Here is a 19,567-nt window from a genome sequence, read left to right on the forward strand (position 1 = left end):
GTTTGTGTTCTTATGATCTTTCGTCCTCAGTGTTATTCACACATTCACACATTAATCAAAGTGTCAGGGCTCTAAATCTGTATCATAAACGCATGACAAACGATATGCCACATCATCCCCTATCATCGTATGAGGGCAAACGATCGGCCACCATCACGTGACACGTTTTAAATGAAAAATGTGTTATATGGCTCTGCATCGCACCACCACTTCCTGGTAATAGAAGCACATATGTCTCTCCTGCCAACGTCCATCGTCCACTTTGGCAGAGGGTGGAAGCTCATGTAAATTTAAGTCCATAAACCACAGTGTGTGTGTGTGTGTGTGTGTGTGTGTGTGTGTGTGTGTGTGTGTGTGTGTGTGTGTGTGTGTGTGTGCGTGCGTGCGTGCGTGCGTGCGTGCGTGCGTGCGTGCGTGCGTGCGTGCGTGCGTGCGTGCGTGCGTGCGTGCATAAGTAAGCATGTGGCCTCTCTGTCCACTGTAAACTCTGTCGTTGTGGCCTCTCTGTCCACTGTAAACTCTGTCGTTGTACAGTGCTGTATGTCTATATACATATATATATTTTTTTCCTGTCATTTCTTCATGCTGTTTATCCTCCATCTCTCTTTCTCCCGCTCTCTCTCTGTCTCTATATCTTTATCTCGTCCTATTCAGGTGGGTTACCCGCCTGACAAGTCCACACACACATCCACATCCACAACCACTCCCTACATCTGCAGTGCAGTCCAGACTAGAGGCCTGCGAGAGGAGACACGCCCCCGTTTGATTGGACGAGGGCTGAAGGACTCGTAACGCATGACCAGAGCCAGAAAAAACCTGCCTGTTGTTGGGCTGGTAAAAAATAAAAAAGCCACTGAAAGAGAATAATGAAGGGAGTGATAAAACGAGAGGTGTGAGAGAGAGAGAAGAGGATAGACATTTGAAGAAGTCAGGTACAGTGTGTATTACAAAGCCAGCAGGGGAGGGATTGGAGGAATTGAGATGCAGCCAGCAGCAGACTTTATCTGCTGCTGTCACGCTCTTGTTTCAGGGTAGGAGGGATTAACTTGTCCCATACAGGCCACTGTCGTGCTGCATCATATTGTGAGCTTGTAGATCTGCTATTTTTGGTGCACAACACCGCCCGCAAACAGTGGTGTAAAGTGACTAAGTACATTTACTCAAGTACTGTACTTATGTATATACAATTTTGAGGTACTTTTACTTCTACTCCACTACATCTCAGAGGCAAATATTGTACTTTTACTCCAATACAATTATTTGAAAACTTTAGTTACTAGTTACTTTGCATATATAAATTATTACATTATAAAACATAGAGTAACCACTTTAGCCCTATTTTATACCTAAGCTATTTGAAAATAGCCGACCTACAAGCTCACAACGTGTCGCAACGCGACGCGTTGTGACCTTGTAGATCTGCTATTTTCAAACATTTTTGTGCTTTTACTTTTGGTACTTTAAGTACATTTTGATACCAATACTTTTGTACTTTTACTCGAGTAAATTTTGAATTCCGTACTTTTACTTGTAACAGAGTAGTTCTACATTGCATACTGATACTTTTACTTAAGTAAAACATTTCAGTACTTTTTCCACCACTGCCCGCAAAGAAGTACATCAAGCCCTTGAGAGGGAAGCACGTGAGGGAAGGCTTTAGGGGGATTTGATCCAAGGCCAGGAAAGGGAATGTATTGCATACTGTATCAGTTCACCACCACACTGCTACTTGTTCTGCATTGTCTCTGGAAGAAACTGAGTTTCTTCCAGATAAGGGGTAAGTATAGTAAGTATAGTAGCCCTTATGTGTCTAAAATGATATGATATATGATGATAAGATATTTAAAGGGCATGTTGGTCAACAACATCCCATCCATTTAAGTGAGATATTTCGGAGACAGTTAAAGGGAGTCACTCAGCAGGTACATAAGAGATGCTGCAACCTGAGCCCACAGCATTAAATATTAACAGTCATCCTTAAACCACCTGGCATCACCTCTGCCCTGGGGATCCACAAATGTCACTCCCACAAACACACACAAACACGTATGCACGCACGTGCATGCATGCGTTCACATGCAAGAACACATGCAAAACCATTTGCATAATGCACAAATACACACTATATGTCACAAATGTGTGCACGCAGGCACACACACACACACACAGACAAGCACCCACGCACACACACACACACACACACACACACACACACACACACACACACACACACACACACACACACACACACACACACACACACACACACACACACACACATACAAATCGCACAGCAAATAATTTTTACTTTGGCACAACATTGTTGGCTTTCAATATGGCTAAATGCAGTGACTGTTAACAACCTCTGACTTTAAGTGACTCTGCATTTCTATCTGACACAGACATTCAATCTTTTGATTGAATGAGGAAATGTGATGTACAGGCCAGGGTGCCCACAATCTGTGCAATAACAAAGATGGGAAATGACTGAACTATTACACATTGCCAGTACATGGCTTCTCAGTTGTCAATTATAGAAGGCCAATCGAGACCCATGAGTGAAGGAAATGGACTAGTAGGCTAAATGCTGTACCAAATAACTTGTTTCCTTTTAAATAAAATGTTTCATAAATCATTTTATCTGTGTTTTTATGAGTTAGATTCTGTATTCTATCCTCATCCAGATACAACAAAACAATAAACTGATCATAAACTGAACATACATTAGCAGATATGCATTCCCTGTTTGTAACTGTAAGTGATTGCTTCAGGCCACACAGGGAGTAAAGTACTGTAATATTGAATCTACTGTGTATCCATTATCAGATCAATGAGTGCTGTCTATGTATGCCTTCTGTCTGGCTGGCTGAACTGTCGGGCTATTGTGCTGTGTTTCGGATACACAGTCAAGCTGCTGCATACAGTACAGCTGTGTTGAAGATTGGTTCTCACCATGGGTTCTAAGGATCCTCAGGGGTCCTTGAGGGGGTTCCAGGGGGTCATAAACTAAATGATTGATAGCTAGGAAGGAACCAAATAGAGCCTTATGGGTCTGTAAATCTGAGAGTGTACACATGGAAGAAAGATGATGCTTACAGTATTGGGGTATATTCATGTATATGACTGAGAAGCTTGTACAGTCATTTATGTGTAGTGAAGCACTGAATATAGAATAGAATAAAAGAGAATAGACACTGACAGTTACCAGTGTCCTGTCAAATGATAAAGTCTGCAACTCTGATCAAGTAAATGTGATTTGAGATCATGTGAGCTGTGTTTTCATTCTTGACAGTGCATCAACTGCAATATGAACATGGGCAGGTATCCAGAGGATTACAGTTGGGACTCCAACAAGGCCTTTCATAATGAATAAATAAGTCATTTGCCATTCCAAATAAATGTGTGGTTCCTAAACAATTCTGTTTGTCAGCGAGCTTTCATACAGTATTCATTGTTATTGATGATTACTCAATACAATGCATATGAATATTAATCATATTCCCGGCATTTTGGCCAGACAGTCCAGTATTAATTTAACTCTGAAAGTATAAAATTTTGTTTTACGCTATTATGAAATAAAAATAAAAACAAGCAGACAGAATTGGATTAGGAACACAATAAAATCTGCTGATTTTTATTAAAGAGTAGAGTATCGAGCTTAAAGTCATACTGTGTTATGAAGGCGTGGCCGAGACTATGTTTTGCACCCTGTCCGTCTGTCCGTGTGTCTGTCCGTGTGTCTAATCTCCGGCACCATTAGCCCAATCGATGTGAAACTGTGCACACACACTCCCTGAATGAGCCTGTTATAGTGCCACCAGGAGGCCGATTTTAGCAAAACCCATTGTTTGATATTACTCTTATAGATTTTGTCCAAACATCACGCAAAATCCTATATATTTTGTCCAAACGGATCTGTCGGATTTTTTATATTCCTAAGATTATGAGATATATGCATTCTTTTCAGCATTCCTTCCGTATAGAAAAATGAAGCTACAAGGGGTGTCACTAAAACAGACCACTAAAATTAATGTTAATGATGATTTATTTTATTTTTTTACAATATGCTTTGTTTTGTAACCAAAGATTATCTCTAACAGCACATTTAAAGCTATAATCTGCATGTTTTCTGTCTCTGCTGACAGAGAAAGGTACAGTAATTGCAATGAAGTCCGTGTTATAGATATTAATGCTAAAATGATGTGGATATCCTGAGGGTAAGGGTGCTGTTTTTAAAAGTATACTTGCATTCTATACTGTTTGCTGAGGGTTAATTTTAGAACATTGTTTCTGCATCCTGCAACATGTCTATCAGTCTCTTTACTGACACCCAACTACTACCTTTGATCAGGAAGAGATTGGAATCAGACCTTTGTGCTCCATCAAACAGAATTCTGTTCTAACAGAAGTCTGCTTTGCAAAGCTTAAATACAGTATGTGTGTTATGTCATGTCTAGACTAGAGACTCTGTCACCTTGCATGCTGGAAAGTTGGCGTTTCTCTAGGGTCCATATTAAATTAATATTAAATTCACATTAAATTCACATCATGTTTGATTGACACCCTTTTGATTTTATTAATAAGATACAAGTGCAGTTTGCCATAACATCCAAACTGCAATAAAGATGGCGCTACATTTATTGTCCAATCTGGTCCATCATGTGCTTCAAATAACTTTATTGACATTGTCAACCAGTATGTGCCCCGACACCAGGTTCAAAATGTCTCAATACAAGAAGAGTAAGGGGGGGCCGCCCCCCTACCACTGCAGATGTGCTAGTTGTATTGTATTAACATATTCCACCATACATATTGAATGAGGATTAAAATAAGGATTGTAGCTTTAACACTAAGGATTTACTGTGTGTACTAAGTCAGGTCAGATGGGGGGCGGGGCGGGGGGGGGGGGGGAATACAGCCTGGTAGGCCATCAGTGATGAGCAACTACTGTTATAGAGAAGGGCAGAAGCCAATCATGATCATGTTGTGCCAACATTCCTACCTGGGCTTCACGCCCCCAGCTGTCCACTGGGCCTGTGTGCCGTCCACGTTTAGCCTCATCCTAATCCCCAAAGCCAATTCTCTCTCTATCATGCAGCACGCTCTCTCTCTCTTATATCTCTCCCCCCCGCTAATTTACAAACTCACTATTAACATACCAACCTCTCTTTCAGTCTCTCTCTCCATTCCTCCCTTCGCTCTCTTCCTCTCAAATACAGCCTCCAGCAGCCTCTGATCCCCCCCCCCCCTCTCCCCCCCCCTCTCTCTCTCTCTCTCTCTCTCTCTCTCTCTCTCTCTCTCTCTCTCTCTCTCTCTCCAGTGTCACTCACCATGGTGGCTGTTTCGGTGGCCGTCCCCCCCTCGTCTGTCTCTTCTCCTGTCACAAGGCGTGTCCTTGAGGCCTTTTAATGTAGAAGTGTGGGTGGTGGCGAGGGATGGCAGCAGAAGGAATGAAGTCGACAGAGAGAGAGATAGAGAAGCGAGGAGGACGGAGAGAGACACAGAGACAGAGAGATAGACCTGATGAATGCCTCAGCCGGTTGTACAGTAGGCCTCCGTTTGCATTCTGATGAAGCCGGCGAAGAGATAAGGCCTCTATAGTGGATGGTTAGGGTTTAATCTACTTACTTAAACCTTAAAGGCTTAATCACAGTCACTGTTCTTTAACATCACTGCATGCACGCCTGCGCACGCGTGCAGCCACACACACACACACACGCACACGCACACACACACACACACACACACACACACACACACACACACACACTCTCTCTCCCCACAGGGGGTCCAGTCATGTGTTCACTTCAGCCTCTTAGGCTGTAGGGTGGAGGAGAGGAGACAGGAGGCTAATTGTGTCAGAACTCCCCCCCCTCACACACACAGACATAATATAGAGTTAATTAAACTACCATTCAGAAGTAACGTTCAAGGTCGATCAAACTTAAGACAGACAGGCCTAGCCTATAGCTTGGACCGTGTGTGTGTGTGTGTGTGTGTGTGTGTGTGTGTGTGTGTGTGTGTGTGTGTGTGTGTGTGTGTGTGTGTGTGTGTGTATGTATATACATATATATATATATATATAGAGAGAGAGAGAGAGAGAGAGAGAGAGAGTGAGAGAGTGAGAGAGTGAGAGTATATACAGTATACTGGATTTACTCACCAACCAAGCCAATACCATACAGCCAAACATGCTCATCATCGTCAAACACATGATCAGACTGGGCGAAGTAGAGGCCTGGGAACGACACACGATGCATAATGACTGAGTGCAAGGTCTTTTAATCTGTGTTAGTGTGTTCTTTCTGCAATTGTTAGTCAAGGTCACTGGGAGATTTGCAAACAAATCTTACTATTTATAAAGCACTTCTCATGGAGGAATGGTATGACCCACCATGGGGTCATACCATTACTTTGCTGTACTTTGCATGGTACTTTGCTGTACCATGCTAACATGTACCTCAAGAATGAGGTACATGTTAGCATGGTACAGCAAAGTAATGGGAACAAATGGTGTCAGCTAACTCTTTTTTGTTTTATTTTTCAAAATGTTTTATCCCACGATTTTTGTAACCCCTATTTTTCACCCAGTGCCAATGCCTAAGCTTGTAATCCTGGGCGCTACTCTCCCTCTGCCAGCCTGGGGAGAGCCCCGAACTCAGCTCATACTTCCTTCAACGCATGAGGAGTTAGCAGACCGCTTCTTATCACCTGACAGGGGGGAGTTTCCCCGGTTGGACGTACAGTAGTGTGTGGAAGGAACACGTTATTCCAACCAGTTCCTTTCCCCTCCATCAGGAGCCCCGGCTGACCAGGGGGAGGCAGTATAGAGAACAGGATTACTGCATGTTTTTTGTGAGGGTACATACCCTAGGGGACACAGGGACAACATGCAAACTCCACACAGAAAGGCCCTTTCACCAACTACACCTAGGGTATGGGCACTGATGGGCTAGCCAGTAACTCTTGACCAACTACTTCCGCCGCGCCCCTGGTTGGTTTCAAACTCGGCCTTCATTGTGATTTCAACTTCACACCTGTAAAGTTTCATGACTGCATCTTGCACGGTTGTGAAGCTATCGTGTTTAAACCCAGAATCACGGTGAAAATGGCTGGTATAAATATAAAGTGCTGTGACAATTAAAACATTCAGAGAACAACAAACAATATAATTTAAGATGATGGAAAAAGGCCATTCGATAAAAGCATGTTTTCAGAAGTGATTAAAAAGAAGACAATGTGATTTATCAAGCCTGAGCTCCTCAGGCAGGTTGTTCCAGAGGGAGGAACCCTGACACGGTCATCCTTCAGCCTCCATTCAGGCACAACTAACAGGTTCCTGCCCCGAGGACCTCACGCTGCACACAGGCTTAATAACTGATATATATATATATATATATACTGTACACCTCCTTTCACCTCTTCACCTGCTTTCCTTACAGTCCGTCAGTCAGAAATAGCCCGTCCTTCCGCCCAGAGCCTCTTCTTCTGTCCACCCTCTCTTCTCTCAACCCCTCTGTTCTGCCTCTATTTTTAACCAGCTTAGCTAGTGGAGGTGAAACAGTGAACCCTCTGCCTCCCTCATTACCTGGCCTGTCTGTCAAGCCACATGCTACGAACATGAGTAATCCTTCTAGGAATGAATTCTATACTATACTATTCTATTAACAGCATTCATTGTAAATTTGAACTTTGATAAATACTGTATAATAGAAATAGAAAGCTCATTTTGAATCTAAATTGCATATTAATGTTCTTGCTTAAAGGTTTAAACCTTTATTGTATTCTACTCTACTCTATTCCGTATGGGATTAGGATATTTTAAGCCAATCTCACTGACTATGTTGATACCCACCCCTCCATCTATGACTGGTCTGGTAATGTAATCAATCAGTCCATTGATAGATGATACATTCCGACCATTATCAGTCCTCTAATCAATACAAACACAGCGCCATTAGCTGTGTTACAATAAGACCAGGTCATTTTCCAGGTCATAACTATCGATCCATGAGCTTAAATAGCGGCCATATATAGCGGTATACCGCAAACTCAGCACTCAGGCCGCCTGAGTTCAACCAATGGATGGATACACTAATTATGTGCACTGGGAGTAGCCATGCTTCTGAAGTGATCTGCAGAAATAGAGCAAGGATTGCCATGTCATGCAGTGCATAATGTGGATGAGCTGATAACTGTGCGTGTGTGCGTGTGTCTGACCTTGCGCGTGCAGGCTATACACCCAGCCACGGCTGTCGGCTATTGAAAAAGTATTGTTCTTCCTTAAGGAACCCCCTACCCCCCATTCCCTGTGTGGGTCTGCTGATTGTTTTGCACTGAGTTGACACACTGCAGAGTCATGGTGCTGCTGGTACAGCCGGTAGAAAGCTAGCATACCGTGCCCTCTATATTTAACATGGAACACACCGTTCATACTTTGTCATGACCGGAAAGGGGCCATTTAATTGCTTTTTCATTTATATTAGTATGTCATGAGTCTAATGGTGTAGTCGGGTTATCAACGCTACCCCCCCCCCCCCCCTTGATTTTTTAGGGCCTTATTGCTGCCATCTCAAATCCAGGCTGCCATTCAGTATGGGGTTCTACTATTACTTCTATTCAGGGTTTGAAATTGTGATTTTCCTATTACCAAACATATCAAGACGGTCTACATTTAATTCAGTATGACCAGAAGCAGAGATAAAACGAAAATGAATGACCAGTCCAGACAGGGGGGTTATCGAACGCAGAGGCATGGATTTCCCCCTAATCAAACCCTCTGGTCTGTACCATCATCTCTCTGCTGCATGTGAACTGATGGTGCCCTCAGCCTCATAGATTTGGGGCCAAACCACCACTATCTACCAGACCAGTGCTCTGCGCTAGCTCGGCCGCGGTTCATTCAGTTCACTGCTGTACTCCACAACCGTGAATACAAATAAGCCAGCGAGAGAAGAGAGTGTTTCGAGAAGGTGAGTCAGCAGTGCAGAACAGAGAGAGATAGGATATGTCGTCTCTGTGCTTCTGCTTCCCATCTGAAACTCTACCGTGGGCATATTTCAGACTGGCGGTGGCAGCACAGCCTGGGTCGAGGGACCACGGGGGTTTTTGAGGGGAGAAAAACGGATGGCGGTAATAATGCACCTGTAGACTTTTGCACGGCGTGTGAGTGGCGGATCCGGAGGATGTGAGGCTTAATATAGAAAGAGATGAGTCAGAGGAGAGGAGAGGGAGAAGGGAAAGGGAGAGAAAGAAGAGAGATATGCCATTGTATCAGGCGTGTATCGTGTTCTCAGGCCTTGGTGTTCAGAGCCCTCGTGTGGACCTTTGCTGCAATGGCATTCCAGCAATGCCAGTTCATGTAGCTACTAGTCAACCATTCAGTCTAAATTTGGGACTAAAGGCTATAATGTGGTTATATCACAGTCATACCTACTAATACAAAATAGTCAAAGTACAGCCCAAGGGCTTTGTTCAGTAAGTTCCAAAACTACATAAGGGCATTAGCAGGACCCATCAAAGCAGGTTATAACCACATACTGCCATCGTGTGGTAAATGGAGGAATTATATATATATATATATATATATATATATATATATATATATATATACATACACACACACACACAAAATAGTATTAATTTCCGAGTGCAGCAGGTATAGAAAGATGGCGGATTTGAAACCGTTGAAAAATAGGCTTCTTTTACGGTCTGTAGAGTCTATGGCCGTAACGTTGTCCATACTTTTTACAGTCTATGCTTACAGTTCAAAAGGCCTGACATGAAACCATAGACATGAAACACATCAAGCCAACAAACACAGTTAAAATTTTATTGATTCAACAATCAGCAGTGGCACATCATTATTTCATTGACAATTAAATCCGTACATAATACAGTAAAAAAATAAAATAAAATAAACATAATTGAAAACACTAAGAATAAAAATCGCAGAGGCCACTCAAACCTCTCATGAGGCCATGATTGCATACACACAAGAAAATACACACCCTGGTCGGCCATAATGAAGAAAGTCAGCTTTGGGTTAACAACAGAGTGATTTACACACAGTACAATCATTATCTCTGACAATTCTGACCTGTTTTACCCTGTAGAAGGATGCTACTGACATAGTATCAGGCTCTGTGTCAGCCCTCTTTCAACTCTACAAAGAACTGCTTAATCCCTCCGTTGGAGATGAATGGCAACAGATTTATAATCGACATAATCCAGATTGAGCCTAATCCATGCAGAGTACAGTACGTTACTAGATCTACTATTGTACAACATAAAAAGCAAAACAAAAAAGAGGCACAACATTTTCAGTGTTTTTAAGTAACAGATGGTCCTTTCTCTTGAAAAAATAAAATAAAAATAAAAAACAGCAGGATGACTGTCTTTGTTTGTTGTTACGGCAACAGGTCCTTAGTATAATATGGCTTTAGAGGGGAAAAAATGTATAAGAAATACAAATTGAAGACATTCGTTTAAAAAATAGAGATATCCAACAAAAAACAACAACTGATGCGTACTTTAACAAAATATTTACCATCATGAAAGTGAAAAATAGTTACTCTTTTAAGGGACATCTGTGGTTTTGAGATATATAATGAATGCCGGGTAGCAAAACATTCAATGGATTTTTCAAGGACTTTGGAATGACACCTTCCACTTGTTACAGCAGGAAGAATCAGTACTAACCAGCAATACATGAATAAAATAAGTCATTATGTGCACTTCCCTTTTCACAGCCATCTGTTCTCTCTGTCATTGAGGTGTGATGAGTGAGGCAGAGAGACCTGAGGTGGAGCACCCACAGATATCTGAGATCCATGCACATACACTACCATTCCACCAGGGGCTACTCGGCTGATGTCTGCGCTGTGAGGTCTGCGAGGTTGGAGTTGCTGGACTGGCTGATTAAATGCAGCTAATAGCTCCTCCTGAAGGGAGCGTGCTCGGCTTTGCCTCCCTGCCAACCTCATTCAGACACGACCACACAAACTGATGCAAGGAGACAAGAAGTAACAGCTAATGCCTCTCTGCGTGTTGCGTCTTGCACCACCCACAATATGTCAGTAACTGTAATGTGCAACCAAAGTTCAGTGTTCAATAATGCAACATAGGGCTCCCACAGGAGATAGGATAACTGGCATCTGGTTCAAACCCTCAGCCAGGGGCCATTTCAAAACCTATCCCTACTCTATCCCATTCCCAATATGATGTAACATTCAACAGTCCATGAGATTTGAAAACAAACTTTGTGCCTACAGTTTGAAAATAAAAATAAACATTTTGTCATATTCCTTCAGAATATATAGCAAGTTTACATGCAGTCGTGAGTAGTTTGTTTTACTGGCTCTTGACAAATCGATCCTAAGAATTCAGGCTACCGGCTTTCTAGTTAAAGACATTCACGCCCTGGTGTGACTAGTCGACGATGGCCAGTTGAAAACTAAAAAGACAAATTAAAATCCTCAAAATCTGAGGCACATGTTTGAACATTCAGAACTGTGCATCAATGCTCTCTGGAAATTCACCTTCCTTTCTTGTCAAAGAGTTGAAGTCAAGTCTCTCCTTTAAGCAAGCATGGACATTCATGCAGTGACATGCATGGACGGACACACATGCGCACACACACACACACACACACACACACGCACACACACGCGCACGCACGCACGCACACACACACACACACACGCACACACGCACACACACAAATCCAACTCATCACAGTGCTCTCTCTCTTCTCACACAAACATGGCAGAGGACACAAAGCTGTCCTCGCGGTTGACATTGGCATTGGAGCCTCGGGGTTGGTCCTGGGGGCCTTCAGCTGAGTAGGCGTAAGGAGGAGGAACCTCGCTGTGTGCAGGGTCATCCCAGCCAGGGGGGGCAGCAGAGTGGTAATGCTCCCTCTCGTCTTCTGGTCCATAGCCATCATCATTCTCCTCAGTGTAGTTATCCAGATCCTGTCAACACGAGTAAAAGAAATACATAAATAAAAATGCAAAAAAGACATGTGTTTTATGGGTAGTCTGAAAACATTTACAATGAACTTGAAAGTTTTTTTTCTGTGTGTGTGAGTGTGGGGTTGGGAACATATTTATATTCTGTCTCCACCTTAAACACAATCCATCATCATCATCATCATCATCAGCTGATCAGGAAGTAACAGCACCTTCAATTATCATCTCTACTAATACACTGGATGCAACGCGTTGCGATGCAACGTGTTGTGAGCTTGTAGATTGGCTATTTTCGGCGAGCGACACGGAACCAGGCTTCAGTATTGATGTGTCCAGACTGTGACACATCTTTAGAAATCAGATTTGAATCTCATTTCAAACCACCTAGGCATGTGGTTCAAATCTGATTCAAAAACATCTGTTTACATTGTGTTGTTTGGCTGTTCATGCTTGATAAAACCAATCTGATTCCAATCCTAAAGACTTTGGCTGCCAACATAGCCTATAGAGCTACTACACACGGCAAGATACTTGCCCAACTTATGCTGTCGCCAACCTTTTTTGGCCCTCGCCGACAACCCCCCCCGGTCTGACGCAAGATCAGGCTTCGCTCGCCGAGGTTTTGCTCGCTGTGTGTGAAAACTACTACGAGAAGATCAGACCGCAATTCTAGCGCTCGCCAATGCCTCCCCAAGCATTTCTAGATTTCTGGTAGGTTTGATATTTGTCTTTGTCGCCGACTGGAAATCATATAGTTTGAATGGGGTTGCGATCACTACCACGAGGAGATCCGTGCTACGGCCAATGAGAGCACAGTACCAGTCAGGTGGCTAGAGGAGGGTCGCTGGACATGACGCGGGCTCCTGCCCGCAACAAAAAATATATTACCGTCCAGTCCTGTAAAAGCCTACAATATTTCCATTGAGATCCAAAAACATTACAAAACAGAATGAGAGAGAGAGTGAGCGAGCGTGCGCGAGGGGGGCGTCTGTTTATTTGAGAGGAATTACACACAGAGAGAGAGAGAGAGTTTGTGTTTATTTTGCGACGAGCTGCACACACACGAGAGAGAGAGAGAAAGGGAGGGAGAGAGGGGGAGAGAGAGAGAGAGAGAGAGAGACCGTTTGGGAAATTATGTTCTCCTCTGAATGTAGATATAAAATTCATATCTTGCTAAAGTAAAGCATGACCACACATGCTCCATGGGTGCTCTATATCTGGTTTATTGCAGGTTTTATTTTGACCACCTCTTCCCGACCGCAAGTTTTTAAATACCGCCCGCAAGATTTGCGCTGGGGCCTGCGGGTACCGCGGGATCCCGCTCCCGGTGCAGGCTCTACTCTCGGCGATGAGTCCTGTGAAATATCTTGCAGTGTGTGGTCCTTTGTCGGCGAACAATGGTATAGTATGAAAACCACAACGATATCATGACAGCCGATTTCAAGAAGAGACTTGTGTAATGTGAAATGCATAACGATCTGATGACTCCCCGACGACTTTAAAAGTCCAGCAGTGTTGCCTTTAGTCTCCTCTGCCATACAAAATAAAACCAATAATACGCATATTTCCTTTTACAGTGACGATAATCAACCGAGCATGTCGTTTCTACTATCCATATATTTGTGCTTTTTGTTTCAGTTATTATGTAATACCTATATAATGTCTGTATTCAGTCAGTGAAGCCAACCTTGGGAGGTCCCCCAGGCCAATTACCGTACCTGGGGGGATAGGGCTTTCTCTATTGCTGCCCCTCCCTCTGGAATGCACCCCCCAACCATCTAAAAAAATGTCTCCCTCCTCTCCTTCAAAACCTCACTCAAAACCCACCTCTTCAGGATAGCTTTTCCCAGCTGAGGTCTAGTTAAGATGTCTCCCCAACCCATGCTTAACCTTTTATCATTTTAATCTACCACTCATCTTTTATTGTATTTTTTCTTAATAAAGTTGGTTCCTTCCTTTTCTTTATGTAAAAAAGCGGCTTTGGGTACTTAGAAAAGCGCTATGTAAATCTGAGCTATTATTATTATTATTATTATTGGATGTCCACCAACTGTGGAAAATAATTTCCTGTCTGAGGATAATAAAATAACTTACCGTGACTGGCTCGGCACTCCGGTTGGCGTAGTCCTCGCTCTGCAGAGGTCTCCCCTCAGACACTGGGTTGTGAGCAACGTTCAGCTGCAGAAATAATGTACGTACATTTACATAATGAAACCATGACACATCATCAGCACAGATGGCCTCGCTGATAGTTTTCACAGCTCTTCGGAAACATAATTGTGGTCCCTGTGATTGCGTCAATGTTGGCCTCTGAGATGGCTGCAGACATCTGTTCTATGTCAAAGGACCAAATAATTATTTCTTATTTATGTAAATGACCCCAACATGTTAGATTGACATTGTTCATGTAGGCTACCTTGCATCTTACAGCCATGTGTGGGTTCATGATTTTAAATTAAAATTTATTTTTTAATTTTTATGTCTGTTTTTATTGTGTGGTGTTGTATATTTTGTGATATGGATCTTCCCTTGTCTGAAATAAAGATTGAATTGAATTGTGAAGAAAAAAAATACAGTATTTGCATCTCACCTAACTGTAGCACTTAACCACTTAACCCTATACTTCATTGAGCCCCCATGTGGAGCCTACAAAGCGCTTTTGACTGAATTCTTTATTTCAGTTTCCTAAATCATTACAGATACAAAGTGCTTACGCTAGCAAGGGATGCTCCCCATTCCAACCATAAAATCACTGAAATTACACTTTAAGGTTAGAGTTAAGGTTGGGGTGAGGGTCAGGGTCAGGGTTAGAGAGTAAGGCAGTTTTTCTTTGTCACATTTCTAAATAAGTATGAGCTCATGTCATGTCCATTACACACCATCTGTGACATTGCCATCTGTAAAAAAACTATTTTCGTATTATAGGTCTGATTGCTTGGATGTGTTTTTGCATTAGTCCTTTTAAACTAAAATAAATGATGTCACTTCGTCCGGGCACAGGGACAAACAGTAATTACAGAACAGCTGGAAATTAAATGTGAGTTGGACGGTCGTGCCATGTTTGTTGTCAGAAAATCTTTGATAATGAACTGACTGTCCTCTAGTGGAGGAATTGCTTAACACCTATGCGCCAACATAAAAGATGCATCCAAATATGTGAACAGTGACATAAACTGTCATATTTTCATATATAAACACATTTTTATTTAGGCTTAACCCAGTCAATCTGGGAACGCATCTGTGTCGTTTTAGATTTTGAGCTATAACCATTATTTTATACTGTGGCTATTCAAAAATAGCAGATATACAAGCTCATAGCGCGGCAGCGAGTGCCGCACCATGAGCTTGTAGATTGTAAATCAAAAGCTTGTAAATCGTGAACATTTGTAAAAATCTTGTTTTTTAAAGAGACATTTTTAACTCAAATCTTTGCTTCTGGGGGTCCCTGGAACAAAGCATTTTACAATGCTTAATGTTCGCTTTAAAAATATATATATTCAAAGATTTGCACACATTTTCACGATTTTTCAAAAATAGCAGATCTACAATAAAAATCACACCCTGTGTGAAGTGGGCGGTGTATTCCTAGCTAATCACAATACTGAATGGAGTCAACCAATCATGTACAAAAGATAAATACATTTATTGAAACACTCTTTATGATGGACGAAACCATAACTCGAAAAAAACAAAGTTTTGGTTTTTTTCGAGTTATGGTTGCTTATATAGGGCTATGCACATGTGTCATGTGACACTGGCCAATCACAGTCCTGAATAGACTGTGATTGGCCAATCACAGCGCAGGATAATTCTACAAATTTCCTGGGCCCAGATCTCAGCGCAGGAAAATGTACATTTTTCCAAATCTCACTTATAGGGGCGGTTTCACCGCCCAAAAATCACACCCAGTGTGAAGTGGGCGGTGTGGTCACAGTGGTCATAACAGTGATGGAAGTTCACTTAAAGAAAAGTAATATTGTGGACCAACCATTGTACACCCCTAACTTAAAAAAAAACATAAATGTGTTTTTTTTAAGTGCATAGTCCTATTTATAGGGCTATGCACATGTGTCATGTTTCACTAGCCAATCACAGTCCTGAATAGACTGTGATTGGCCAATCACGGTGCAGGGTTAGGGGGGTACACTGGTGGCCAATCACAGCGCAGGGTTGGGGGGGTGCAATGTCCAAACCTCACATATAGGGGCGGTTTCACCGCCCAAAAATAGCAGATCTACAAGCTCATAGCGCGGCACAGAGTGCCGCGCTATGAGCTTGTAGATCTGCAATTTTTTAATAGCCAAAGAAATCTACAATGACAGAGATGCGTTACCGGATTGAATGGGTTAAGGTTTGGGGAGGGGTTAGGGTCAGGGTTAGAGAAAGGCCTATGGTTGGGGGTTAGGGTCAGGGTTAGAGAAAGGCCTATGGTTGGGGTTAGGGTCAGGGTTAGAGAAAGGCCTATGGTTGGGGTTAGGGTCAGGGTTAGAGAAAGGCCTATGGTTGGGGTTAGGGTCAGGGCTAGAGAAAGGCCTATGGTTGGGGTTAGGGTCAGGGCTAGAGAAAGGCCTATGGTTGGGGTTAGGGTCAGGGTTAGAGAAAGGCCTATGGTTGGGGTTAGGGTCAGGGCTAGAGAAAGGCCTATGGTTGGGGTTAGGGTCAGGGTTAGAGAAAGGCCTATGGTTGGGGTTAGGGTCAGGGCTAGAGTTAGAGTTATGGTCACAGGTTAAGCTTAGACATTGACTCACCCTGTCCGTGGAGGTGTTGGTCTTCTTAGGGGGAGGAGGCTTGTACTTGGGTGGGCCACTGACAGAGAGAGAGAGAGTGAGAGAGACTTTGATCGATTGATTTATTGACATCTTTATTAATATTGACAAAAAGTGTACATATGTGTCAAAAAGGATAATACACACAACGGCTTGTCACATTACTCTTTTAACATTAGACAGTGGTTCTCAAAGTGGGGTCCAGGTACCCTCAGGGTTCCTTTGGGGGGGGGGGGGGGGGTCCAAATTGACCCTAAGAGGACTGTGCAACTCTGAGAGTGTACACTTTTTGGTTTCATTTGTACACCCGCAGAGTAATGGGGGTCCTTGATATTAAAGGTTCTATGAGATTCATTTTCACTTTTCTTTTCTTTTTTATATTATATTATATATTTTATATTTTTTGGGGTGTTTTATGACCTCAATTACAGCCCAAAAAACTGAACTTTGAACATTCAGTGGATTTTCTGTGGTCTGTTTTAAAAAAAAAAATTAGGCTGAAAAGTATTCTGGGATTGGCCCCTTGATTTTGATGTCATAGTCACTTAATCCCGCCCCCTCTCCTCCCCGCCACTCCCCTCCCCTCTCCTTTCCTTTTGGGGGGGGGGGGGGGGGGGGGGGGGCGGAGCAGAGGCGATGATTGACAGGCAAAATCCCTCAACAGCGACACCCGCAGGCAAAGATTACTTTTGACATTGAAAATGCTTTAGAAATGTGAGCGAAAAACACCTGCAATGGCTCACTGGGGTGGAATTTTCAGTTAAAACTTTTTATACACGTTTGAAGGACCATGATAAAGACTTTTAATGTGTTTTATGTGTCATGAAACCACGTTTGAGAACCAATTATGTGCGATAATAATTATTCAGATAATTAGTTAATGGAGAGAGAGTGTTGTGTCTGTATACGGCGAGGAGCACAATTAGGAGCAGAATGTGAGTGCATGGCTGCAGCTGAACTCTCATAGTTGTGTGAGTGATTGCCCTCATTAGAGACACACTAGAGACCAGAGAGAGGCTGAGAAAAAGCCTGAGGAAGGCAGGAAGGAAACAGAAGACATGCACTGTGAATCAATAACACGCACACACAATATAACATCATTGTCATTCCAGGGGAAAAAAAGCCTCAGGAAAGCAGGCTGAATGCACACGTATATTATAGGTATTCCAGGACAAAAGCCTGAGGAAGTTACAGGTATGTACTCACTCTCCATTGAGCTTGTCGTTATGGTGCTTGCGGAACATGGCGATAGCCGTCCCAATGATGGCCAAGAGCAGAATGACCCCAATGATGGCCCCGATGATACTGCCTGTGGTGGCACCCTTCTCTGGAAGACGGGTTCCTGTGGAAGGAGAAGGAGAGAGAGAGAGAGAGAGAGAGAGAGAGAGAGAGAGAAAGAGAGAGAGAATGTGGGTGAGTGTTATGTGAGCAGGGGAACAGAATATCTCAGGTAATGAAAAAGATGCTGCCTTCTCTTTGTGGAAAAAAAAAAGAAGCTTTAATTCATGGTCAGTGTTTCAGCTACATCTTGTAAATTCACAGACTCATTTATAAGAGGCTGAGTCACAATACCTCCTCAATGTAATGTACAGTAGCACTCAGGAAGAAATGAGGCAGAAAATACTCACAAAAAGAAAACTGCAATGAGAATCTGTGTGTGAGTGTCTGTGTCTGTGTCTGTGTCTGTGTGTGTGTGTGTGTGTGTGTGTGTGTGTGTTCGAAAGAGAGATGGAGTATGGGTAGAATAGTGAGAAAGGGTCTTGATTAGTAGATGGACTCACTTGGGTTATTAAGAAGAACCGAAGGAATCAGATGTTTCACTAATGAATCTTGTCTGAACATGCGCGCGCGCGCACACACACACACACACACTCCCACACACACACACACACACACTCCCACACAGAGTCTGTGTTTACAAAAAGGTGCGACCCTCTCATTATCCCACGGCGTTCCCGGGGGGATTATGCTAATAAGGGGGCGGTAAAGGCCAGCGTGGATCTAAAGCTCATTTGACGAGAACAAACCCTGGCACCGGTAATTGGACGTGTCGTGATTGAATGTTATCTGCTCTCTAATTACAGCTTCTCCTCTGACAATGGTCTGCTTTGAATATCTCGCAAAAATTGTTTTCGATTTGCCTCATTTCTAAAGAAGAGGGCAAATGATCATCTCCAGTTCTTCTACTTAGTATTCTCTCTGTGTTTCTTGTTAATGGCACACCATTTGATCACGATCAGCATCCTCCACTGCGCACTATGCTTTCAACTCAACCTTGATTTTATTTTTGCATCCTATTGTGCCGCAAAGGGATTTCAAAAGGTGGTTGAAATTGGTATTTCTGGGTGAGAGACCTAGTGAATTTCATGCTTGAATGTGCCTTCCTCCAAAGCGTATCGCGGTGCTCGAAGGAAAGATCTCATCAATGGTTTCTGATCCAGTTTAGTTGTGCCGTTTCTTTCTCAGTCTGCCATGGGGTGAAAAGTTGTTTTTAACAAGCAGGCACCAGATTTTTACTGTGTGGCTCTGCAGGAGTTATATAGATATGTTTTTTATGCACACTGCCAGTAGGCCATAGAAGTACCACCACTAATTATTTTTCACATAGTGTTGCTGTCGGGCAGAAACCAGCTGTCTCAATTTTTCAACTTTTCTTTTTTTTATTAATCAGTGCTATTGAACACCCTTTACGTCTGTGTGTGGGTTTTTACAAATATTGAACCAATGAAAAGTTTTAAAAAGCGCTTCTGACTTCGGTGGTTAGTTGATTAGAATGACGAAGTCAGACGAAAAAAAAATCTCCACATTAACGGTCAAAAACCTCTAACT

The 19,567-nt window shown here is 42.8% G+C and overlaps 1 protein-coding gene across 1 annotated transcript in view; it reads right to left on the bottom strand.

Annotated features, from left to right (window-relative positions):
• Positions 1-9,818: 9,818 nt before the first annotated feature.
• Positions 9,819-19,567, bottom strand: part of LOC308083969 (poliovirus receptor homolog) — a 137,186-nt gene continuing 127,437 nt past the window's right edge. The window contains exons 7-10 of the mRNA XM_080426417.1: positions 17,945-18,080; positions 16,721-16,778; positions 14,067-14,150; positions 9,819-11,975 (exon numbers count right to left, since the gene is read on the bottom strand). Coding sequence (XP_080282543.1) covers positions 11,754-11,975; positions 14,067-14,150; positions 16,721-16,778; positions 17,945-18,080 — 500 coding nt within the window. The 3' untranslated portion in view covers positions 9,819-11,753. The remainder of the gene's footprint in view (positions 11,976-14,066; positions 14,151-16,720; positions 16,779-17,944; positions 18,081-19,567) is intronic.

Source organism: Gymnoscopelus braueri, assembly GCF_963280865.1.
Source record: "Gymnoscopelus braueri genome assembly, chromosome: 4".
NCBI lineage: Eukaryota > Metazoa > Chordata > Actinopteri > Myctophiformes > Myctophidae > Gymnoscopelus > Gymnoscopelus braueri.